Below are 24,701 nucleotides of genomic sequence, written 5' to 3'. Positions count from 1 at the left end.
TTTATTGTGTTCCCTTAGAAGGTGCCATGTGGCCTCTCTGTGATTTATTTCTTTTGAGATGAAAAGTTAATATTACTGAAAGATATCTGTAGTAGTCTTATCTGAAATTATGGGACAAACCGTAATATCCTTTGGTGAATGAAAAGGATTGGACACAGATTTTTAAGGATCAGAAATGCCCCGGAATTAATATATTCTTCAGTATAATTGTGAAGTTAATGTATATATAGTTACAGAGCTAATGGAAGGTGACCATTCCTGTCACAAATGTGATGATTTCTTAATGTCATCCAGCTAGATTATGTAATCAATCCTTGGATAAACAGCTTTGGTATTTCCCACAATTAAAGTCTTCAACAGTTTTTCCAAATTAATGTAATTTAATTTACAACTTTTTAAACTGATTAGTGCTAATCTGGAAACAGTGATCAAGCCATTGTCAACTAAGAAATTAAATGCCCTTTTTTTATTAATTGGTAGGTAATTTTTTCAGCTTGTTTTTTGTTGTTGCTGTTGTTGGGTTTTTTTAATCTATATGTTAAAAACAGAATATAGCCACTTAGGCAACATTTAATATGCAATCATATAAATATTATTATTAAAGATTTTATTAAAGAAAAGACACCAATATAAAACCAGGGTTTTCTGTTTCATAAAATGGTCTTTTATTAACTCAGGGATACTTTCTGTGGATATGTTATGCAAAGATTTCAAGATGCAGGTGCAAAATTACTTCTTATTAAAAGAAAATACTACTATAAGCTAGCTGAGAAATGGTCACACCTGGCTTTTGAACAGGAAAGAGCAGCAGGTTGGAACAAGGTTGTGGAAAATTCCAACCCCTCAAAATGAAACAAAGTTAGTATTATTCTTGCCAAACCCTTGGGTTATACAACACTGATAGGAAAATAATTAAATAATTAATATTTCATTTAGTAACATTGGCTATAACACACATGATGTATAGGATTTGACATTAGGGTCAATGTTCTTTTTAAGTGGTTTATATATGGAATAAATTATTGAACAGCACAAATAACTGTATTAAAATCTGTACCCTTCAAAATGGTATTTGCTGACCAGTATTTAAAAAAATATCCCCATGCAAATTAAAAAGACCAATTTTTGCACTGGATTTTAAAAGAGCTTATCATTACTAAAGAAAAGAAACAAAAACACATTGGCAAACTATTTTTGGCAACAAAATCCTCAGACAAATCCAAGCACTGTCAGTCACTTTTTTTTCTCCTGTTAAAACCTTTCTACCTGTCTGAGGACCTGCTGCTCAGAACCATCCATTCACGAATGCCTCAAATCTTCCTAGCCTGTTACGTGGTCTATAATAAACTACACAGTAAAAGCTGATGCTCTTTGTATAAAAAAATTGCCATTTGAGATGGCCGTGACCTCCACTCTGGATTCAGGTGCAATCGTGACTGTATGAGCTGTTGGATCACACTTTGGTGAATCTATACCTATATCTATATCTATCTATCTATCTATCTATCTATCTATCTATCTATCTATCTATCTATCTCTATCTCTATATCTATATCTATATCTATCTATCTCTATCTATCTCTATCTATCTCTATCTATCTCTATCTCTATCTCTATCTCTATCTCTATCTCTATCTCTATCTCTATCTCTATCTCTATCTCTATCTCATCTATATATCTACATATATCTAAAGGGTAGATATATAGTTAAATGTATTTTTGTTTATTTTGTTGTAAATTTTTAGCTATTTCTTTTATTCATTTCATTGCAACTCTCTTGTTGCCACTTATTCCCTTCTGTTAGTACTTTTTTACTAGTATTTAATTTATTTTTCACTCATCCTGTTACCCTGTTAGTAGGAAATATTCTTTTGTATTTCGTTTCTTACTGCTGCTCTTCCTTTTTCTTATTATTTCTTAAAACAATGGTATTTTATTTAAAACTGTGATTCACAGACCTGGAAAGTATCTCAGTCAAGAAATAAAATCTATTAGTGTTCAGATTACCTCAGGGATTTGGTGTAAAAATATAGTTTTATAGAAATTGTTTTAATTGAGATTCATCCCACCAATGATATGATAGAAAATATTCCTAGGCAGGGTCATTATTAGCTTTAATGATTCTAATAGTTATGGTAATAAATTAAGGAGCAAGATCCACTTTGTGGAGGCCTACGAGAACTGAAGGTTAGATCTTACAGCCTTGCGGATACTGTGGCTTTAATAACACTACTTGTAGCCTTGAAAGACTCTAGATATATTTCACCCAGCCTGCAGTTTATTGTTTTTCCCAATATAATCTATATAAAGCCCACCTACTAAAAATTTTTGTATGGGTCTCTAAAAATTTCTTTATTAGTTATTTCTGCACAAGAAGTGTGATGAGAGTTGGAGGGAAAGATCTTCAAAATAGACTGCCTAAATTTTTTAAAGTTGCTTTCCTGAGAAATAGGAAATTTTCATTACAGTATCTGCAGTGACCCCAAAAACAAGGAGCTTCTATGCTCAAACTGGATAGTTGAATCCTGAACTGGAGATTTTTTGGGGAAGCTTCTTCATTCATTTCTTGAGTATTTTTAAAGGCCGGAAACAAGAGGAAATGTACTTCCTTATTAGTCACTGAAACCTAACTGGCTTCCAGTTATCTGAGATATTTTTTCTTTTTCTTTTTTTTTTTTTTTCTTTTTTTCTTTTTCTTTTTCTAAGTGTAAACACTCAAAGCCTATTCCTGATCTCTTTTTATGACACAAAATTGTAACTCGTGAAAAAGCAACAGCCCACAAATCTGAAAAGATTTGCCTTACAACATGAAACAAGTGTTAAGTACAGAGAAACCATTAATTTTTAAATCATGACATTAGCAAATAACTACTAACTGTGTCATCAGCAATACAACAATTGGCAGTTTATTTTCTGTTACCAGTTATTTAGGCTAATAGGAGGTCTAGAAAAAGCCTTTTAATAGATGTGAAGCACAAGGATGGTTAGTAACCTTGGCATTTAAATGGCAAGAGAGCAAGCTTGCAGCTCTTTGAGAACTTAGAGTACAGTTATTGGTAGAAGAGAAGCACAAATACTGTTTTGTCTACAAAAACTTTATATATAAATGCTACTGCTGATTTGAAGATCTATGTTAACAAATTTATTACTTTTGGTCCTGTATATTAAACACTCTACTGTATAATTGACTAATCTTTCTCCCATAATCCCTGTTCCTCCTTCTTTACTTCATTTTTGAATTTGTTGTCAGTTCTTTCTGTGGTAAATACTGTGTTTTCTTATGTGTGCTGCATGCCTGCAAGCACTGTTTGTCTCCTTGTTCTTGTTTCATTCATTTGGTTTGGAAAACAGAAAAATCTGACAAGGAGTCCCAGGGCTTTTTGGAGTGTGTTAAGGTGTCTGCTTTTTGCTGGGAACAGCCCCTTTGACTGTCTCTATGTAAAGCTGAAGGGAGGATGCTGCCAACATCTCTGCAATTTTAAAAGATTATGAGCAAGAAGTTATGTCCTTCTGATCTACCAGAGAGACTGGGAAGGGGCAGCTGCACATCAGAAATACAGGACCTAGGCATCACTTTTATTTTTTTTTAGCTGACTTTCACATATTATGACAATGAACATAGGTTTGCTATGATGCAGAATAAACAGACTTCTTTTCAGCTGAGATTATTCCAGTATACAGACAGAATTACAAAACAAAACAAAAACTCAGGGTAAGCAGACATTAAAATAAATAATACTTTTTTTTTTTTTCTGTCCTTGAAAAGTGAAAGGAAACTAGTAAGGTAAATATGGTTGTGTGTTAAAATTGCAATTTCAAAAAGAAAGAAATAGAGCCATAAGATGCGTATTAAAACAAAACATCACTTTATTGTACTTGATAAGTCTGATTACTCAGCTTTTCCTACTCCATCTGCCATGGGCTGTAAAATAAAATTGACCTTTAGTCTCCTTGCAGTTAGGATGGCACCCACATTTAAGAATATAATCATGTATAAAAAATAGCTAATTTTATTTCATCTCACTGTGATAAGTGTTATCTGTCAGAATCTCTGACACTTTATCTAACAGTTAATTTAGAAGGAATACCTCTTCTCAAACATAGAGAGTACATTACCAGACTACTCTTTCAGAGGCAGCAATCTATGACCCCACTAAACAGGTACAAATGTAATTTTCTCTCCAGGCTCAGTCACTTGTCTCTTTTCTTGCAGAACGACTCCTGGGGAAAGCAGTACTCCTATGCACTCTTCAAAGCCATGAGCCACATGCTGTGCATCGGGTACGGCGCCCGCGCCCCCGTCAGCATGTCCGACCTCTGGATAACCATGCTCAGCATGATCGTGGGGGCGACCTGCTATGCCATGTTTGTGGGTCATGCCACTGCCCTCATTCAGTCTCTGGATTCGTCACGACGACAATACCAAGAGAAGGTAACTTGTTTTCTCATACCTCCCCAAGTTCTGAAATGGGTTAATGGGATGTTTTAGCTCTGGAGAAGGCAGTATGGCTTTACATGAGAAAATCTAGCAGTGTGTGAATCTTGTGGTAGATGTCATTGAACACAAAGGAGTTCAGAACACTCTGTGAGTTCAGTATATTTTTGTAGGACCCGACTTTGTCTAGAGAGCAGTCAGTTCTTGATGTTCAACTTCCTTTAAACTCTTCTGTGAAAACTCTATCTCTTGCTTCAGACTTGCTTTGTATCCCTTTGCTGTGTTCTGTAGGTATTTGATCTAGGTAGCTTGGGCATGTCTTTATAATTTCCTGTCATTTCTTTGGAGTGCACTTCAGGGATCACCCTTGAACATGTCAAAAGAATGGCCTTTAAACGAGAACCAGACCAAAACAATTAGTTTTGTTTGCAGCTTCCTCAGAGAAATGCTCACAAGAGGTCTTCATTTGCTTAGTAACAATGACCTCTCCAAGGTCAAAAACGTTTGTGGCCAAAGGTAGAAAAGTAGAGAAAGGTTAGTGGAAGAGAGTTCTTTATGAAGCAGGAAGTAAAATGCTGTTTTATTCTGTAAAAGATTGGAATTAAAAAGACATGAATGGGTACAGGGTTGGATCTTTCTGAAGTAAGTCCTAATTAAAACTGTCAGTTGTATAATAAAAATCAGAGACAAGTGTGGATGAAAGAATGGAAAATACAGCTAGGAATTACGGCATAAGGAAGAAAGGATCAGAATGATCTTCAAGAAAGGACAAAAAGAATGTGCAGAATTACCAAGGTGCTTAAAAGATGACAAAATTCGTTATTACAGTGAATGGGGAACTGGAGGAGCCATGCCAGGGGAGAGGTCAGGTGAGCAAAGTAGTGAAATCAAAGTTCACATCAGCAAATAAGAAACACAGTCTGAGCAATAGTATTTGGCATGTCTCCATAACAAGGTCCAGAAAGGCACACTGGGCAGAAATCACAGTATGATGTAACCCAGACCTGTGGGAGAAACCTGGCAGAGACTAAATAGCCAAGAGGGTGACCCTGGCATCTGCTGAGGATGAATGGGAGTGACCTGAATTTGCTGGGCAAGAAAGAGGGAAGAGGAAAAAAATAGGATCGATTGGGGGATTTTCTTTACAAGGAAGCAAAGAGAGAGGAAATGAGAATGTGTGGGTGAAGAAGGCTTTATATACAGTTTTGTTAAGCTCAAATTGCAACAAGATCATGGGTACAATATATGAGAGACAGGAAGAGGTACAGGATGAGCTGTAAGTTAAGTGACAGAAAAATTAGCTCATGGCTGACAAAACAGCTGTTCAAAACAAGTTTGCAAGCAAGAAATTTCACACACTGTAGTGTCATAAAATATAAGTGAGAATAAGAGGTTTAGTAAGAGAGCAGAGATGATCATTAAAACCAAATGAGTTCTGTCAGTGACCATGTGAAACCCCCTTATTCATCTCAGCATAAAGTCAAAGGCCTAATCCTGTAGGTCACCTAACCCAACTGGCTCATTGGGTGTGTTCTGTGAACAGAAAGGAAAGTAATTTTATCCAAATGGGACATTTCTAGGAAGCTGTGGGACTGAAATATCAACCATGGACATGAAGTATGACTGCAGTTTTATTAGAGGTTAGGGTCAACATATATACACACACATATACACAGATTTAAGAAACCAGAAGAAATGTCACAATTCACCTGAAATCTCATCCTAATCATTGTCCTCAGACCATGCTGGCTGCAGCAGTATATCACAATATTTTGAGCATCAGAAATATAGTACATGTGTAAATATATCCATGTATATTAAACTGTGCTGAGTAAAGCCAGTCTCATTTGTACTCATTTTGTAAATTAAAACCCAGCAGTAGTCAAGCAGTATTGCATTCCTTATCTTTTTGCAAAACAGCAAACAAAACTTTTCGTTTATTTGTTCTCTGATTTTGTGCACATACAAACAAAACTTTTTGTTTATTTGCTTTTTTCTCTGATTTTATGCACACACTTTATTAAACATTAGCATAGAAATATCCAGCATTTTTCAACTCCTGCAATTCTCAACACATTCATTTTTCCTTTTGTTTTTACTTCTTACTTGTTTCCTGACTTCAGAGATAAAGAAGAGCACATTATTGACAATCAGAAATTTAAGAATTGAGCCAGAAATTGCATATTTCTATGCTTTAGAAAAAATGTTTCTTATTTTCTGGAAGCTATTGTTATGCTGGTTATTAAGGGCTAAGATAAAGGATGTTTTGAATAAAGAATTTTTTTCTACTGATTTCTGAGACCCTGGATCCTGATATATATTATCAGCTCTAACAACTATATAAACTTGTCTGTACATTCTTAACCATTTCTTTATCATAGTTTAATCATATTTTTAAATAAATCTTTGATTATGGCATAAGAATTATAAGTAATTACTACAAATTCTTAAAGAGTATTCTATATTTTTCTTTACTCTGCAAAGTAGATAAATGGGCTTCAAAGACCATGGTACCCATGGTACCCATGAAGGTAACTAGTTTCTTCATACCTCCCAAGTTCTGAAATGGTTAATGGGATGTTTTAACTCTGGAGAAGGCGATATGGCTTTACATGAAATAATCTAGTAGTGTATCCATTGGTACCCATTTTGTCCTTCTATTTTCTAAAATATTGGCAGATAAAAATTGTTTATATTTCACATATCTGACATTTGAGGAAAAGGTTGATGAAATTCTAGCTACAAATGTTAGAGTTTTAATGCACTCCGTTATCCATTTTTGCATCAGGAGACTGAGACGTTTTAGGGGTTTTGGGACTTAAAGGCTAGGATCAATTTCTTGTTCCAGACATATGTATCTAGGATTGTATATTTATTGGCTTCGTGTTTTCCTTGCAAGAATTATGTAAAATAATAAAAGTAACATGAATTGCTAGACAACATAGAATGATAGTGGAGGTAAGAAAGAGGTCATTACAGTAATTTCACAATTATAAGCCACACCATTTTGACTAAAATTTTGGTCCAAACCCAAAGTGCGGCTTATAATCAGGTGCGGCTTATATACGGACAAAGAACAAAAAGTTGCTGTTTTAGTTTGGAGGACAGGTGTCTGCTGAGAAAGGTAGGAACTTCTCTTTGAAATGGAGAATGTGAACCCCCTCCCTCCAAATTATTATAATTTGGAAATCAAGGGGCTATCAGGCAAAAATATGGAAATTAGGAATAACAGTTCTTTTCTAGGGCAATAAAAATAGAAATACAGTACTACAAAGAAACAAACTCCAAACCCTGACAAAGTCAGAGTACAACCTGACACCCCATCAGGCAGGGTGTTGGTAGCAGTCCCATTAAATGGTGGCTGCATCCTCCTGCAGTGACAGATGTGACTTAGTTGGAGCAGTGATCCTGTAGAAGGTGCAGTTTCCCTCTGGAGGTCCAGTGGTGATGTGGAGAAATCCGGTTTTCCTCTGGAGAAAGGGGCTCCCTTAGTGTCCCAAAACCTCTGTTTTTATCTTGGTAAGAAATGTTGGGCTCTTCCCCCTGGCTGGAGCAACTTTCAATGGGATGCAGTAATTTTATCAGTCACACAGTGGGACTCAATGGGCCATTAGCAGACAATGACTCCCTGGAGGAAGAATGGGTTGTGAAAAGATAAAGAACAATGCCCTGCCTGGTTTCAATGGATGGCCCATTAGCAGAATATCTGCCGTTGAGATAAGGATCACTGTCCCCACCCTCAACAGATGGTGACAGAACAGATACCTTTTATCACACTCTGTATTGTAACATGCGGCTTATAGTCAGGTGCGGCTTATATATGGACAAAAAACCAAAAAGTTACTGAAACCCAGAAGTGCGGCTTATATTCAGTGCGGCTTATAATCGTGAAATTCCTGTACTTGATTCTTATCTGAATAGCATCATAAATGTATCTGTGGAGTGCAACTAATTAACAGAAAGTTCTGGTCCTTCTCATGCTGAAAACAACCAGAAATAAATTATCTGCTGAAATCTCCTGAATTTGGATCCTTCCAAAGCTCAAGGTATGCAAAACTAGAACAAACATAGTCCAAAATGGAAAAACTACACACAGGACGACAAGGACATTATTTAATTAAGCCAAATGTCAAAAACCATCTAAGAATTTGACCTGTGCCAAGCACTGCATGCTGAGAGAAACCAAAATATGGTAAGGAAAGCTAGTATTGCTCCACAGGTTTGTTCTTGTGGGCCAAAACCAATATGAATCAGAGAAAAGTTAAGAGTGATCATAAGCGATCAAATAAAAAATCAGTGTACAGTGTAAACTTGTAGACTGAGAAGTGGTACAAAAAAGAATGCATTGATACATTCTGGTCAATCGGATGAAGTTCAGGCTTTTTTCTGCTGAAGTAGTGGAACTGTTCTCGCAGGAAAAAATACTTTTCAGATGTAATCGATACATCAGATCCTGGTATCAGTTAGTGAAGGACTTATACCTGAGAAAGGAGAGAGATGTCCAGGTCAGGTATACTCCATATTCTCCATATACTCCATATCCTCTTTACAGTAATAAAGTTTGACGGATCACTTGCCCCGCAGTGGCAGGTGGGGATGGAGCCCCCCGCCTCCCCACTGCGCTGCTGGCATGGACCCTGCTGGCACTCGCAGCGGCAGGAGGGGAAGGAGCCCCCCCGCTCCCAGGGCGGCAAGGCGGGGGCAGAGCCTGCCTGCTCCTGTGGCGGCAGGCGGGAGCGGGAGCCCCCGCTTTCCCTCTGGGCCGTGGGGATGGCAGCACGGAGCTCCTCTGCCTCCCTCTATCCCCGCGCTGCCAGCACAGAGCTCGCCTCCACCCACCACGCAGCACAGTAACCAATTTGTAACAATCGCGCAATGCCGGGCTTTACTGGTAGGTGCTCGGCTCAGCACCTCGGCTTGCACTTCCGGGGTTGGAAATTTCAGAAAATTTTTCACATATTTTGCCGCTCCTAAATGTAAGCCACAGTTCCAGGGTGGGAGCAAAATTTTAGTCAAAATGCTGCGGCTTATAATCATGAAATTACTGTACTTGCCACACCAAAGGAATTACTTATTTTGGAAAATGAGGGGTGATTTAATTTATCCTGGAGTTATACCTACTTGGAAAAAATCAAACAAAAAACCAAATCCAAAATCAAAACAAAAACAAAGAAAAAATCAATTTGAAACAAAAACACAAACAGGAAAGTAAAGTAAAACCTTTTCTCAGCCTCTAGTTTTGTAGATTTTTAGAAAATTCTCATCAGATTACACAGATGTATATCCTATTCAGCTTTTCCACAGTGCAGTATTTTAAATAGTAAAGAATTTTTAAAGTGTTTTATGAATGATCAAGTACAAGACATGCTAACAGTATTGTGCAATGTCAGGACCTCACGACTATGTGCTGATTTTATCAAAAGCCATATAGCCATCGTAGTATTGTGAATGAGAAAATTAATTATTCCCTAAATATTTATGCATTACTGAGAGTCACTGAATACCACAGTAGTTGTGAATTGCTTCTGGTAGCTATAATTCCCAGATTTGTGGTTTCATTTGAAAGTTGAGGGTGCCTTATAGTTGGAAAAGGGTTTGTAATTGTTGCCTTTAGGATTATTTCTGAATCATCTTATGCTGTTTTGGCACACATCAGGTCATATGCTAAATGGATAAATTTCTGGCTTCTGTGAGTCTTATTGGTCCTTGCAGAAGGCAATGAGATTTATCAGAACAAAGCAGGCCATTGAAAGCTTGATATTGCTCAATAGCAAAACATTCTGAAAGGCAAAAAATAGCTGCATCTCAGAAAAATCTTTTCAGATACTTCACAGGATGCATCCTGTTATTTGATAGAACATGCACATAATAGAACTTATAGGTATATTAATTATTTTATTTATACACATCTTTTAATTTGATGCATACTTGAGGCCATCATGAAATCAACCCACTAACATGTAAATGAATGTGTAAATTCTCAGCCATTAGAACCGGTGTGTGCTGTGCAGGCAGAAGCTTATTCACTGAGCATGAAAATATTTGTTGTGTCCTGGTAAGGCCTTCACTGCCAACACTTGCTTTCTCCTTCTCATCTTTATCAGATTTTTATTTATAATTATTACCTGGATTTTTGCTACACATACTTGTGATATTGACATTGATCTTCACAATTTTTGAAACAGGAAGGAATGATAGATAGCATTGCAAAAAGTATGGGAAAAAAACATTTTTCCTCTTCCAATCAAAAATCAGAATCACTCACCTTTAGTAATGAAACATTAAAAAAAAACATTTTTTTTCTCTACAAGTTTAACTGAATATTATGGTTTTTTTTGAGGGCAAGACTTTGGAGGGAAGCATAAATTGGTCAGAGCCAGTAGCTCAGTAGCTGGTCTCCACTTTTGTCCTAATACTTCATCATTGTGTTTCAGCTTCTCATTATGGCCAGTCTTGCTGGGCTAATCATGCTGGTGATTTTTGCCTTTCATCTCTGAAAAGGTGATTGGTCCCTCCGGGCAGCAGGTACTGTGCCAGCCAAGCGCTCTCCACCCGGCTGCATCATACCTGTGCCAAACTGTAATAGACTCCCACTGCTTCTAAAATGACAGATGGGACTGTCTTTGATTTATTGCTGTGTTGTGAGTAATTTACCTATAAAGTGTTCTGCTGTCTTGCATTATGGATTAGGTTTCTAGCAGTTTTCCATATGAAACTGCAAAGCAAGCTCATTACAATCACAAACATGTTCATGATGACTATATAAAATTAGCTGTGAATGCATGAAGTTATTTCAGAATCAGATTTTACACACGATCTGCTTTCTTCCCACAGTAATTATCATAGATTTCCACATTCAATAGATTAAAAACAAAACAATAAAAAAAAAACCTCATAAAATCAAACCAAACCAAACCAAAAAGCAAAAAACAAAAAGAACAACAACAAAAAAAAAAAACACAAACAAACAAAAAACAAAGAGAGAGAGAGAAGCAAAAAATAAAAGGAACTAAGTTTTGGGCTTCGTTCAAATACAGCACAAGTTACAAATTTAGCAAGAGAAAACTCTGATTCACTCCAGATAAGGTATAGCAGACAGCAAGTATCCAAACTGCACTAGAATTACTGTGTTTATGTCCTGTAGATGGGTAGAAGGAAATAGCAGTCAATATTATCTAATATATTATTAGGGGTGAAAAAATAATCCTTTCTGTGAAAGATTAGGGGTTTTTTCCTTTATCTGGTTAGGGAAGAAGGGAAGAAAGAAGCATTGATTATTTTTATATTGACTTGTAAATTGTAATTCTTTCCCCGTTTCCCAGTATTCAAGTAATTAACTTGAATGTTATACTATATATATGTTACACTGTGCATGTATACTATGAGAACATAATAATTTGTATAAATAAGACATGCAGTATTTATAAGCACTTTGGCATGCAGAGGATAGGCGGATGAACAAAACACTTTCTATGCAAATGAATGCTTTAAAAACCCTTTTGTATCATTTTCTGTGCTAAATTAACAGTTTAATCCAAATGGTTACAAACCTTGAAAAAAGATTGTAACACTAATCCAAGAAACATTTATTAGAAAGGAGAACTAGTAAAAAATATAGAAGTAGAATGCTTTTATATCCGTTTGTTTTCATAAAGTACACTAGACCTACCTTTTACATTTTCTGCTACAAAAGGAAAAAAAAACCCTTCAGAAAACATTTTTCTAAATGCTAGTTACTTAAGCATAATAAAAGGACTTTTAAAATAAAAATTCACACTGCTATGTTTTCACAGGTTGGGGTTAGGAACATGTAATTTTCAGACAAGTATCTAGACAATCTCCTTCTAGACAAAATATTTGTTTGTCAGATGCCATTTAATATGGGCAGCACTGGATGCCTGCTTCAGGCAAAGCTTCACTTCAGAATTTGATGTATATGTAAAAATAACTTTATAAAGTTTTGAGGAAAACACTGAGAATTCTTTTAAAATGAGAAATGAGGTCTTTGAGTGTTTCTTATTAGGCATATGAAGGAGCTTGTAGCTAGAATTTATCAAGTTAATTTCCTTCCCAATCCTTTCTAATTTGTCAGCCTTGTTTTAGGCATAGGCATTTGTTTCCCCTGGTTTTGTAGGGAATATAAGAGAGAAGAGTGGGTGATCACCTGCCTGAAGAGCCCATCTGTCTGTTGCTGCTTTATTCCTGCACTGCATTGGATGTTGTTCAGCCCATGTTTGGGCATCATCAGGCAGAATCAGAAGATGGACATGGCTCCTCCTCAGCCAGCAGCACCACTGACACCAGACGCAACCCAAAAGCCTAACTCAAAGGAAGACTGAGGCAGAGAGCCGCAGAAGATGACTGGTCAGTGTAACAGAGGCAGTGGAAAGGCGTCTTTGGCTTTTTCCTATGATATGCCACCAAGTTAAAACCGGTTTGGAATGGCAGGAGCCAAAGAATATGTGAGGAAGTAGGATGGAGACAACAGGAACTGCACCAAGAGGCAGAGGATGTTGGCTTGTTTTAGGGAAGAACTGTGATCAACAGTGGAGCTTGTATTGAGAGATTTATGGATGGCTAAGCAAGAACCTCTCATTGGAAAGTACATTACATTATCTGAAGGAAATTAGGAAGTAATTTGATGCACACAGAATTTTTGGCAAAGAGATAGAGATGAGCCTTCTATTTCCACCTATGTCCCATCACTTTGAAGAGCAGCTTCTATGTGTGGACAGTGTAAATAAAATAATAGAAGAGAACTGAAGTGAGGATGATCAATGGAATGATTACCTGGGTTACTATATCACATTATCCAGTTCAACCAGGTGCGAAGTTTTGGGTTGCATGGCCAGAGACAAGATAGGATCTGATAATCCCTGCTCCATCAGGTGCAGCTGTAAGGCAGGCAACAATATTTACTCTTTAAGCAGTTGCTAGAAAAAAAATCTGAAAGGAAGTAAATGGACTGGTACAAAAGGGGAAAAAAGAGATTTTAAACTGTAATGAACTATATTGGTCCATTGATTTCAAAACGAAGCTATAATAGTCAGAGAGTAACTCTGAATGAAAAACAATAGTGCAATAAAACCAAGAGTATATGTAACTCATTAAATGAAAAGACTTTTTTATTGCTGAAGAATTGTGGATTAGATTTGTTTGCAAAATATTTAAGAAATAGGCTCTTGTTCTGCAAAAGTTTATGATTTATGTAAGATAGTAGACAAATGTATAATCTTGTAAAATAGTGCCAAAACCAGAAATTATTTGGGACAGACATAAATCTTAACTCATCCTTGTTTTTACCTCAGCTTGATTTTCTTTTATAGTTTATCAGTCTACCAGCACTCCCCCCAGTCCCCATGTCTCTTTCTAAGACAATCTCTATTTGTCCTCTTCTCTCTCAAAACCCTCCACAAAAGCAGTCTATTTTGTGTGGTTTAGAGAGCTCATCTAAACCTTGCACCAAGCTTGCCATGGCAGGAAAAGAAAGCTTTCATTTTCCAAATGATTCAGTATCACTTAACATCAAGAAAGTTAGAGCTTCCTGAGGAGGGTGCAGTGATTTAATTACATAGAATAATGTGAAAAAAGAGAAAAGAGGAGGGGGCGGGGAGGTGGGATGACTAATGAAAGCACACTGTGCTGTGGCATATCCATTAATATTAGGTGTAAGCCCCATTGCACGTGGCTTTTAAATTTGCAGTACAGTTCCGAGCAGAGGAGGGATCAATCAGGCAGGCTGAGAAAATGAGCCATCTCTGTCTGCAGTGGCTGAAGGCAATCCCTCAGTTTGTTAGCCTGGATTTCTGCAACACACCAGGGCTAAAGGCAGAAAATCGCTCAAAACAAAGTTTAACATTATAACTTACGTTATATGCTATTTCTAACATACTCTTCCTGAGTGGCAGAGACAACCTTTGTTTTAGATAACAATTTGTGCTGTGAAAAACAGAAGGAAGTGCCAGCTTATATTTGAAGTGGTTGCTGATTTAGTCTTTAAAATCTTTAGGTTACCACCTAATTGTTAGGTAGTTATTATTTATAGTGAGGTTTTTACATAACACTGAAGTTTTAGTGGAAGTAATATTCTGTTTCTCTACATCTCAGGAATTAGCATTGCAAAGGCCCTTGTGCTATATTTGATTATGACTATTCAAAATTTCACTGTCTGTACAGCTTCAAAATATATTGATTTATTGAGAAGACATTCTGAATTCTTCCAGGTCTTTTTCAGATTCAGTTTAAAAACAAAATACAAATGAAAAGGCTTTTCTTGCCTCAACACCTTGTTACCTGTGCTTTTCACATAGCCTGGGTCTAGTGTTCTCTGTTGGGGGTGCACTACTGTTGTCTTTGCAAGGTTTCCCTTGTGGTCTAGACCAAATATCTCTGGAAGAACGAAAAGGGGCCTGGTGATCTTTTATTTATCTAATGCATGCTTTAAAAATTGAAAAAAAAAATTTAAAAAAAGTATTCTTTAATTTTTTTTTTAAACAAAATCAAGCATTTTGCATTGCCTACCAGGAAGAGCCCTCCTTGACAGGGCTGTGCAGGTGCCTTCTCAGCTTCAGCAGGGGTCCTGCACTGCAGCCTTTCCGTGAGACACCATTGTCAGTGCTGGTAATGCTGTTTAGGGGACTAGTTCAGAATGGAAGTGAATTATCAGCTGGCCCTGAAAAACAGTATTCATGGCAGACTGTCATACTCACAGCCAGTGGCACTGGAGTGCAAATTGCTTCTCTTGCCCTAGAAATAAAGGATCCTTTATTCGACTCTAAAACTGAGGTAAATTTTGCTAACATTTCAGATACTGAGCAAAGTGGTCCTAAAATACTTAAGATGGGAAGAAATAAATATGCACTTTATAAATCATATTCCTTTAAGTGAAAGAAACTATGAGGAATCCTTAGGTATTTAGATTTGTTTGTGGAATTGTTTATTAACCCTTTTTTAGGCTTTTATTAATGGTTTTTCCATAGCATCTTAGAGTTGTTTTGCTCGCTTCCTCAAAGTTCTCTCTATTTCTCTTTGTTCTGAAAGAAGGGGAAAAAATAAATAAAGGTATTATTTCACAGACACTCCATTCTTTTTCTTTAACAGTTACAGTTCTGTGACTTCACTTTTGAATGAACCCAACTATACTGAATAAAAGACTTTCCCTACAGTTTCTGCAGAAAGGATCAGCACAGAAATACAGTATCAACATCAATTTGAGAGTTAAATCTCCATAGAGATGTGGGAAGCAATCCACTGTACTAAGAACTTTTTGCATTGTTTTGGAGAATAAAAAATAAGACCTACTCTTTGTGTACGGTTTTGATGCATTTGGATGGTTGAATGGTTGATGCATTGAGCTATGTCTTCATAACCAGAACTATTACAGGAATCATTAAGCTATTTCTTTGAAGAAAGCCATAAATTGCCTTAATTTTTTTTTCTTTCCAGAATGTTTAATTAGCTTTTCCATCCCTGATAGAGCCTGTAGTTCTCATATATACCTCATTTTTATTCTAATTTAAAAATTATCTTCAAGTCATTAAAGATTGGAGGGTTTTTTCCCCCTGTACTTAGTGAATAAGTTCCATAATTCTGGAATATAAAAGAATGCATCCTGTTGCTCAGTCATTTCTCTGGAATCTTCAGGTCTACAATGATGCTCTTCAGGAGGGGTCAAGAGGTTGCTTGGAGTATTGCTTTCCTGCCATGGCTGTCGTTTATCAGAGAAGTCTTCAGATGCCATAAATTTATTTCCCTAAGGATGTCTCTGAAGTGTGTATACTTGAGACTATAAAAAGTAATGTAAGGAAAAGAAGATTATGGATAGTTTAGAAGAAGGAATGAGATAAAACAGCTGTGAACATGAAGCTGAAGAGCAATTTGTCAAGACTGTTGCAGTTGTTGGTGAAGAATGCATGCATATGGTGTGATACTATGTGTTAAACTCAGTTTTTAGATGAAGATGGAGACCTGAACAGTTTGACAAAGAGTCTTAGATTATCTAAAAAATAAATCAAAATCTTCAAGTCTCATTTATAAGTGGAAGGGCTCTGTGTCATGCTGCAGTATCTAGCTGTATGCTCTAGGTTTCACACTGCAGATATTAAACAGTAGTTCGGAGCAGAGTTTGTCTGGTCTCCTTTAAACTCCTATGAGTCTTAAAAAATCTGAGACTGCATTTATCTAACATTGACTCGGGTGTTTACATGTGAAATGCCTACAGGGATGAATTGCAGTCAATGGCCCTGTGTAGGCTTTTCTTCCCCACGAGTAGCATCTGCATGGGATGACTGCATTTCCCACCACCTTAATTTTGTATAAGTGATTATGCATTCGTGGAAAAGCAAGGTGAAATGTGATCATTTACATCACTATTTTTATCCTCACGAGGAACATTTTCTGTCTTTATCGTGATACACATGCAATAGACAAATAGAAAAGACACTGGGAGATGCCCTGCCCAGCCTGGAGGACTCATTTCCTCATCATTAAGACACTGCTGTGAAATGAGGGAAGGCCTCAGTTTTGGGTCTCTGATCAGAGGTCAAGAAAAACAATATATCCTTTAACTGAGCAGTTTGCTTACTGAAGAATCTCTTTGTTTCTCCCTTTAGCTTTGAACAGACCTTCTCATGCGAAATAAACTTACTGCCATGCAAGTATCTTGACATAGGAGAAAAATGTGAAAATGGGTGGATTGAAAAAGCAAATTCTTTCTGATGAATTGGCATTTTTCACTAATTATTACAAAAAGGACTGGGAAGCCATAATTAAGTTTTATCAGAGATAAAATTAGAAGGATCAGCAGCTGTATTGTGCCAGCGTTCAGTGTTCCTGCCTTGTGTGTGCTGGTGCTGCTGGTAGCATAGCTGTTGGCACAACACCAAGCAGATGTAACAATTACACTGTTAATAAAACTTTCTTTCGTCTTCTTTTCATTGCAACTATTAAACAATAGATACAAAGTTACATAATTTCAACCTAATTATACATTTTTTCTATATTACTTTTCTAAATTGCTGCTTCAATTTGCTTCTTGAAATAACTGGATTTCCTGTGGGTGTGGATGCTCACAACCAGGCAGGCCAGTTTAGCTAAAGGCCTTGTGGGACACACAGAATTTAGCATCATGCAATGTTTCTGTGTGGCAGCATCAATGGGTTGAGGTGAAGCCTATGCCAGAGGAAACCAGTGCTTCTGATGAGCAGACTAAACTCAAAAAACTCCATTGGAATAGAGTTGAACTCCAGTTCCATCTCCAAGAAACTTGCATTGAAATGGAAATAGGTGACTGTCAAGTGCCCAGACATTCAGGTCCAGATGTCCCTGTCATGGATCCTGGAGCTGCACAAACTGCTGCTCGTGTCCAGAACTGAACTGAAGAAGTGATCCAGCAGAGATTGATCCCTGTTGCTTCCCTAGACTACTCATCAGGAATAACTCATTTTGCCTCCTGATCCTCCCCTTCTAGGCACTTATTTTAATGTATATTCTTTCCTTCTGGGATAGTAAATTGAGAAAAGGGGAAGAAAAAAAAAAAACCTGAAAGAAAGAAATTCAAGTTGTTTAATAGATAAGGAAAATTGTACAAGATGTCAGGATTTTCCTTAAAATTTCACTTCAAAACTGGCAACTGTAAGGAGGCCATTACAGCATCTCTGATATTTTTAAATAAGTTGTCATCTTTGCAGTACCTTTCTCATTAAGAAAGAAAATCATTTTGCCTTAGACTTTGATACAGTTTCACCAAGAGTAGCATGGAGAGAGATGTTTTTCTTCTTATGCCTTGGGGCTCCAATTGTTGTTTCATTAAATCAGAGTCCTATCATTGCCTCTGTGCAGAGGAATTGATCCTGGTTTTCAAGCTGCTTCACTCCCTTTTTAAAGCAGTATAAAGCAAATTTTTGAAAGATAAACAACTGTCTAAGAAAACAAATCCTATTCAGAAATCTCCCTATAACTTAATTAATTTCTCAATTACACTAATTGAAAGGAACAATAATAAGAGATTGTGTATTTTGTGGCAATTGAAAGGAAATGTTTAATTACTGCCTGTAAGTAAAATGACAGTTTAAAGCATTCTTGTAAGCAACAGTACTCTTTGGGGGGTAATTAGTGAAAAATAGATGGTAAACAGATGATAGCTTTTAGGCTAAACAAATCACTTCAGTTCCATCTCATGATAAAGTACTATAAAAATTAACTTACCATTAACATTCCATTCAGCAGTATACTTAAATTTTATTTTGATCTGTGTTTATAAACTATTTTTTCTTTATGTGCAAATATCTGTATGATAAAAAAGTAGCAGTAAATAAAGAAGAGTGTAGAAATATCTCTTGAGCCCTAATAAAATCAGGTTTCAGTGACTGTGGGATGGACAGCTGAGCTTATTACTTTGCCACTACCAAAACAAGACAACCAAGTCTTTGACTGGCATGTGCACTGCTTGGTGTCTTTTCTGAACGCAGCCAGATCTCTGGTCATTTAAGAGACATTTTGGGCTTACTCATTTTGGAGTTATCATCACAGGTAATCATCCTGTGAGTTAAAGTTAGTGCTAACTTCAGGTCTGACTGAGTACTTGGTTAGAGAGTGTCATTTGATGCTTGGTGGGCAGGTAAAAAATTCAGCAGGCTCATGAAATAGCCACTGTATGCCAGAGGGCCACACATAAACAGGAGGTGTTTCTGAAATGCAAATAGCTTGTTTTACCAGTGTGGCTGGGGAAACATGCAAGTGAAGGACAGGAATTGGAGTTTTGTCCCCATTTGAAGCATGGAGATATTTCAACATGCAAAATCTTCCTTCCTTGTCCTGGTAATATAGCAAAGAAAGGATGAAAAGGAATATAAAAGGATGAACTATACAAACACCAGACTTACAGTAACCTTTGCAAGGGGCACAGCAGTGTTTCCTGATTCCTGGTTGAATTTCCATTGGAGAGCGAGAGACCCTATGGCCAAGTGCCTGAAAACTGGCTGAAACCCTCTAGCACATATGGAGCAGTAGCCTAAAGAGATTGTTTTTAATATTAGGACAGAATGAACAAGTCCACTCGTGTACAGGTGCAAAAGCTGTTCTGTGTAAGAGCATGAGCATTCCAAATAGGAGACACATATCAGCAGCAGTAAATGGCCGGTGAAATTGTACAGACATTGAGCTTAAACACTTAAGGGATGTTTATCCAGAATGATTTCTAGCTTGGGAAGGTGTTCTTGGCCTTTCTCTCCTTTCTGTCCCCTAGTCATCTAAAAACCATTCATATTCTAACCCAAGGGCAGTAGGTCCTTGTGTTTACATAAGGTGAGGTCCTTGCAGTAATAAGGAATCCTCATTAGTGAGGCAGGGTTCCTTATGGTAGAAGAGAGATGATCAGTGATTATGTTCTCCACTTTATTCTGGCTGCTGGTATCTGAGCTCCAGGCTAGAGTCATCAGCACAGCTAATAGAGAGCAGCAGACCCAGTCTATTACTGTGTGGTTCTTTAACTGCAAGTCAAGGCACACAAACACTTGGTTTGGACTGTGAGGCTGACAATGACTGCAGAGAGCAGATATTATCTTTGGAGACCTTATATCATCCAGATGACAGGCTCATTAAATAGCATGGTTTGCAGTATCAGACAGAGAGGAAGCATCTAGCAATGTCCTGCAGTAGCTACAGGCCCTCCCCAGATTCCCACAGTCAGGGCTGGAAATACGGGTTGCCCATCTTTTGAGCAGGAATTCCAGTTTTACCTCATGTACACCACTGTGTGCCAGGAGTAATGCTTGCAGTTGATGACATGCTAAGGAGTCAAAGAAGAGAACAATACCAGGTTTTCAGAATGTGACAAGAAAAATTGACAGTTTGTTAAATAGCCATTAATAAATATAAGCTATACAATTCTCATTCCTTTCCCAATAATCTGCAACTTAATGTCTTTTGTTATTATTTTAACATTGAACTCACTTATAATGTTAGATTGGAAGTTCCTGCAAACGGAGAAAAGTATAGCCTGGTGTCTATGATTGTCTAATATTAATCAAATTCTTCCTGGGAGAAGCTTCAGGGATTTTTTTTTCTAGACATTATTTTTACTTATACAGATTATATTATTAATTTAGCAAGCTGAAGCAATATCATGTGATATTCAGACACCCAACTGTGTAGGGAGTTGACACTATTGAGTATCGGGTTGAGATAGTTTTAAAAGACTGTAAACAATCTAGTATCTTAAATTTTTTCAAATGATTTAGTGAAAAAGCAAATCAATTCACTATTTTATATGAGAGAAAGATACCATACAAAGGGGGATATGTGCCATATGAAATGACACATTCTTTGGGGGGGAATAATGTAATTTATACGTACCATTTTAACAACATTGCATAGTAGAATAGAGTTTAACTAAAACAGCCTACAAAGAGCTTTAGCAAAGTAGTTGTCTGAAAGTGCACAATGTTTAATTTCAAAATAGTATCTAAATGGAAATTCTTTAATTCTTGGATCTTTGTACATTATTCTGCAAATCTTATTCCTTTATGCTTAAAAAGTATATTTTCCTGAAAGATTGTTTTTAAAAAGTGATATTACTTTTTCATATGGAGAAAAACTGTTCTCCTTTATAATATTTCAGTAGTCATTCATTGCACTTGCAGTTATCCTTCTGTGCAGAAAGAAATTTCAAGAGATGAAATATAGATATGATTCTTAAAAATTAAGAAATCTGTGATTTTGTTTGCTTTTTTTAAAATTCTTCCTCAATGTAATTTGAGTGAAAAGTCAACACTCATCTGAATGCCAAATGTAAGTGTAGTAGACATTACTGTCAACTGTAACCAGAATATTATTTTTATATGCTTAATGTTTAACTGAATATTTATTAGTTTGTTCACTTCCCTGATTGTTTGCTTTCCATGTCCATGTATTTGAAAAATTTTGGGAAAGAAGCAGAAAACCCCCATGCCTTTAATATGGCAAAGCTTCTCCCCTTCTGCAATTTGTGAATGTGTGATCATTGTTCAGTTCTGTCCCTGTCCATACAACTCATGATTACCTCTGGAGCTGAGCGCTAGTACTGCTTGAGAGAGAGGCAGATAATTGTAATAACAAGCACGCTTTCCACAAAGCAAAATTTTTCATGAAAACCATTAACTTTTATACGCTCCAAGAAAGTTATTTCTCCATTCAAACAAACAAACAAACAAAAAAAACCCCACAAAAAACCCAATGTAATGTTATTTTACCTTATAAAATTTTGCTTTTTGTTTTGGGTAGCTTCAATGTTACAGTGTGTCGGGCTATACAGTTGTTGCAAATGCCATCCCTCCTGTTCTGTATCATGGGATCCCTGTTGAACCTTCCCTCTTTTCCTCAAAATTCGTCTGTCCTCCTTGAACAAGCCCATCTTCTGCAGAGAAATGAGGGCCTAAAACTCCATGAATATACAATTTTTAAATCTGTTTATATGCTTTGAAACAATTCCCTGGGCGTTTTCTCCCATCTACCCCCCAAGTCCTTCTGAACTACTTCAGAAAGATTTTCTCCCTTTTCTTCACTGGAAGAATAAATAAAAACCTGTAATTAGAAAATAGAACCTTGAGCTCAGCAAAGTGAAGGACAAGAGACAAGTCAAATCTCCTCAATTCCTTCAGTTTGTTTCAAGGCCTTATAGCACAATAGCACAGAGAAAAAGGACTTTGGTATCAATAATTTCTGAGGTGTAAAGCCAGTGAACTTTCATAGGGATTAAAAGTACTAGAAATTTTTTGTAATATTTTAAACTGTTTATAGAAACAATCTACCACTAAAAAGATTCTAGAATACTGTAAAAGTATTTGGGCTGTCTATTTTATTCAGTGCTTGTTTGAAAAACGTGTTAAGATCAGCTGTTTTTTTTAAATGCTTGGTAACTGTCAGTCACCTGAATCCTGGGTTTAATCAGTACTAAAAGCTTCTAAAGGCAGAAATTTTCTAATTTTTTTTTTTTTTTTTTAATTAGAATGCAGACCTTTATACCATTCTGTAGTTTGGTGCATTCTGTCAGCTGTTATTCACTGATGTGTTGGCATACCAATTCCCTTTCTCATACTTCAGTCCAGGCCCAGCCACATTTATTGCCCTCCAATACAGAGCACCCACATGCTTTTTTTCTGTTAGAAATCTCAAATATGTGGCAGAAGGGGTTGGAACTAGACAATCTCTAAGATCCCTTCCAACCTAAGCCATTCTATAAACCTGTCTATAAAAATCCTCAGCTGGCATTTGGTAACTAAAGATTCATCAGTGCCTCCCTATAACATTCACTTTCTTCCTTTAGGCTAAAATTGTAGAACCACACAGTTGTAAGGGTGAATAATGGAATCTGAAAGTTTAGTTGGATCTGTTGGACCATTTTCATGAATTGCTATAGAAAAATTAATTTAAAGTAATGAATTTTTGAATGAGATTAATAACCCCTTGGTATATTAGAGACAGTCAGGATAACTGGTTTAAATTAGGGAATTAGAGAAAGCTGAACTAAGGTATCCAATTTTTGTGGTCAGTCACAGTTTTCAAAACTGTTTAGCAGAGGAAGAAAACAGTCTTAATTTTATAATTCTATGAGATTCTATTACAAATCCAGATTTGGTGATAGTCAAGTTTGCTGCCTTTAGATTTACTTGATTTTTTGAACATAGTAGTTGATGAAAATTTACAAATATGAAAATCATTTGTATTATGATGTACAGGATATTTCTGGGATCTCTTCTGTGTAGATATTTGCCATGTAGATCATAACATGTCAACTACACAAAACTGATTTACTTTAGGTTATGTAGATCTCATTCTTCTCTCACAGCAAATCTGATGAAGGACAGCAATTTCCTTTGCTGTCACATGTGCTACTGCCAATCTATACCCCAGTTTGGTTATTTTGGCCCAGTTTCAGATGTCTGAGATACCAAGCTGGAGTGAGAGGATATAGTCTCAACCTTTGCCACAGGAGTTTCAGGTTGGACTTTGGGAGAAATTTCTTCATAGAAAAGGTGTTTAAACATTGGAATGGGCTGGTGCCCAAGGAGGTGGTGGAGTCACTGTCCCTGGAGGTATTTAAGGATGTGGCACTCAGCGCCATGGTCTGGTTGACATTGTGGTGTTCAGTCATAGGTTGAACTTGATGATCCCAGAGGTCTTTTCCAACCTCATTGATTTGTGATTGTGCAGTAGAAAAACACCTAAAGGCATGATATTGCCATTAGGCTTGTGCTAAACAATGGTTTGATAGGTATAAAGATTGGTTAGGATGGCAAAAAACTTCAGATGCTAATATTGCAGAAAGGTCAAAATGGAATGAACTGAGTTTTAAGAGATGAAGTAATAGCAATACTAAATGAAGCAATAGTAAGTAAGATGAAATTCAGAAACTTGAAGTCCAAGGACTCAGGTACTAGTACAAGATGCTGTTACAAATTGGGAGCTGAAGAGAATAGCAAGTGTAAGTGGCAAGGAGAAAATGAGAAGTCTGAGTGTTGAAGCTGCTCATAAAATGGCTGAAAACAACATTTTCAATGTGTCTTGGTTTTCCAATAGATGGGAAAGAAATCAGTATGAACTAAAAATTGATGATACTTCCTCTAAAATACTATGTACTCATCTAGTAATCACAGTTGGATAAAAATGAACTCAAACTAGAATAGATGAAAGAGAAGAGGGCCAGAAGAGCTCTGAACAAAATTGCTGTGGTCTGAACAAAAAGCAGAACGGACTACCTGCATGAGGCTGGGAAGAGACACAATGCACTATAAACACTCCAGAGATATATATCAAGAGACAGAATCTTTTGTAACTGCTAGATAGTTTTTTACTAACATTAGTTGATTTCAGCTCTATCTGAATATATTTAGACCAAAATTTAAAATAAGGTTCAGAACTATATGTAGTACTGCTCAACTTCTTGAAACAGTGTGTGTTACTTAGAAAGGCTTCATCTTCATCACATTCCCCCTCTTGTCTTTCTACTCCTCAGTGAGTTGAATCTTCTGCATATTTCAATGATGTGTAGATTCTTCTTTCATATACAGTATGCAAGTATTTGCAACCATTTGAAGAGTACTAATGGATCTGTTGCATCTAAATTGTGGGACAGAACTACCTTGATTCAGTAGAAGGATTTCACAAATGATCTTTGCTTTCTCTTGCAATCAGTATATAGGATTTTTATTGTTTTTTTCCATATTTCACTGAGCTTTTTATTTGTAAGGATATGACTTTGACTGGCTGTAAATCTCAACAAAATGCTATA

At 36.6% G+C, this 24,701-nt stretch overlaps 1 protein-coding gene across 1 annotated transcript in view; it reads left to right on the top strand.

The window, feature by feature from the left end:
- Positions 1 to 24,701, top strand: part of HCN1 (hyperpolarization activated cyclic nucleotide gated potassium channel 1) — a 192,069-nt gene that overhangs the window by 120,046 nt on the left and 47,322 nt on the right. Inside the window, exon 4 of the mRNA XM_033086073.1 lies at positions 4,214 to 4,432. Coding sequence (XP_032941964.1) covers positions 4,214 to 4,432 — 219 coding nt within the window. The remainder of the gene's footprint in view (positions 1 to 4,213; positions 4,433 to 24,701) is intronic.

This window comes from Catharus ustulatus, chromosome Z, assembly GCF_009819885.2.
Source record: "Catharus ustulatus isolate bCatUst1 chromosome Z, bCatUst1.pri.v2, whole genome shotgun sequence".
NCBI lineage: Eukaryota > Metazoa > Chordata > Aves > Passeriformes > Turdidae > Catharus > Catharus ustulatus.
The sequence above is the reverse complement of the archived record's forward strand: the minus strand, read 5'-3'. Positions and strand labels throughout refer to the sequence as shown.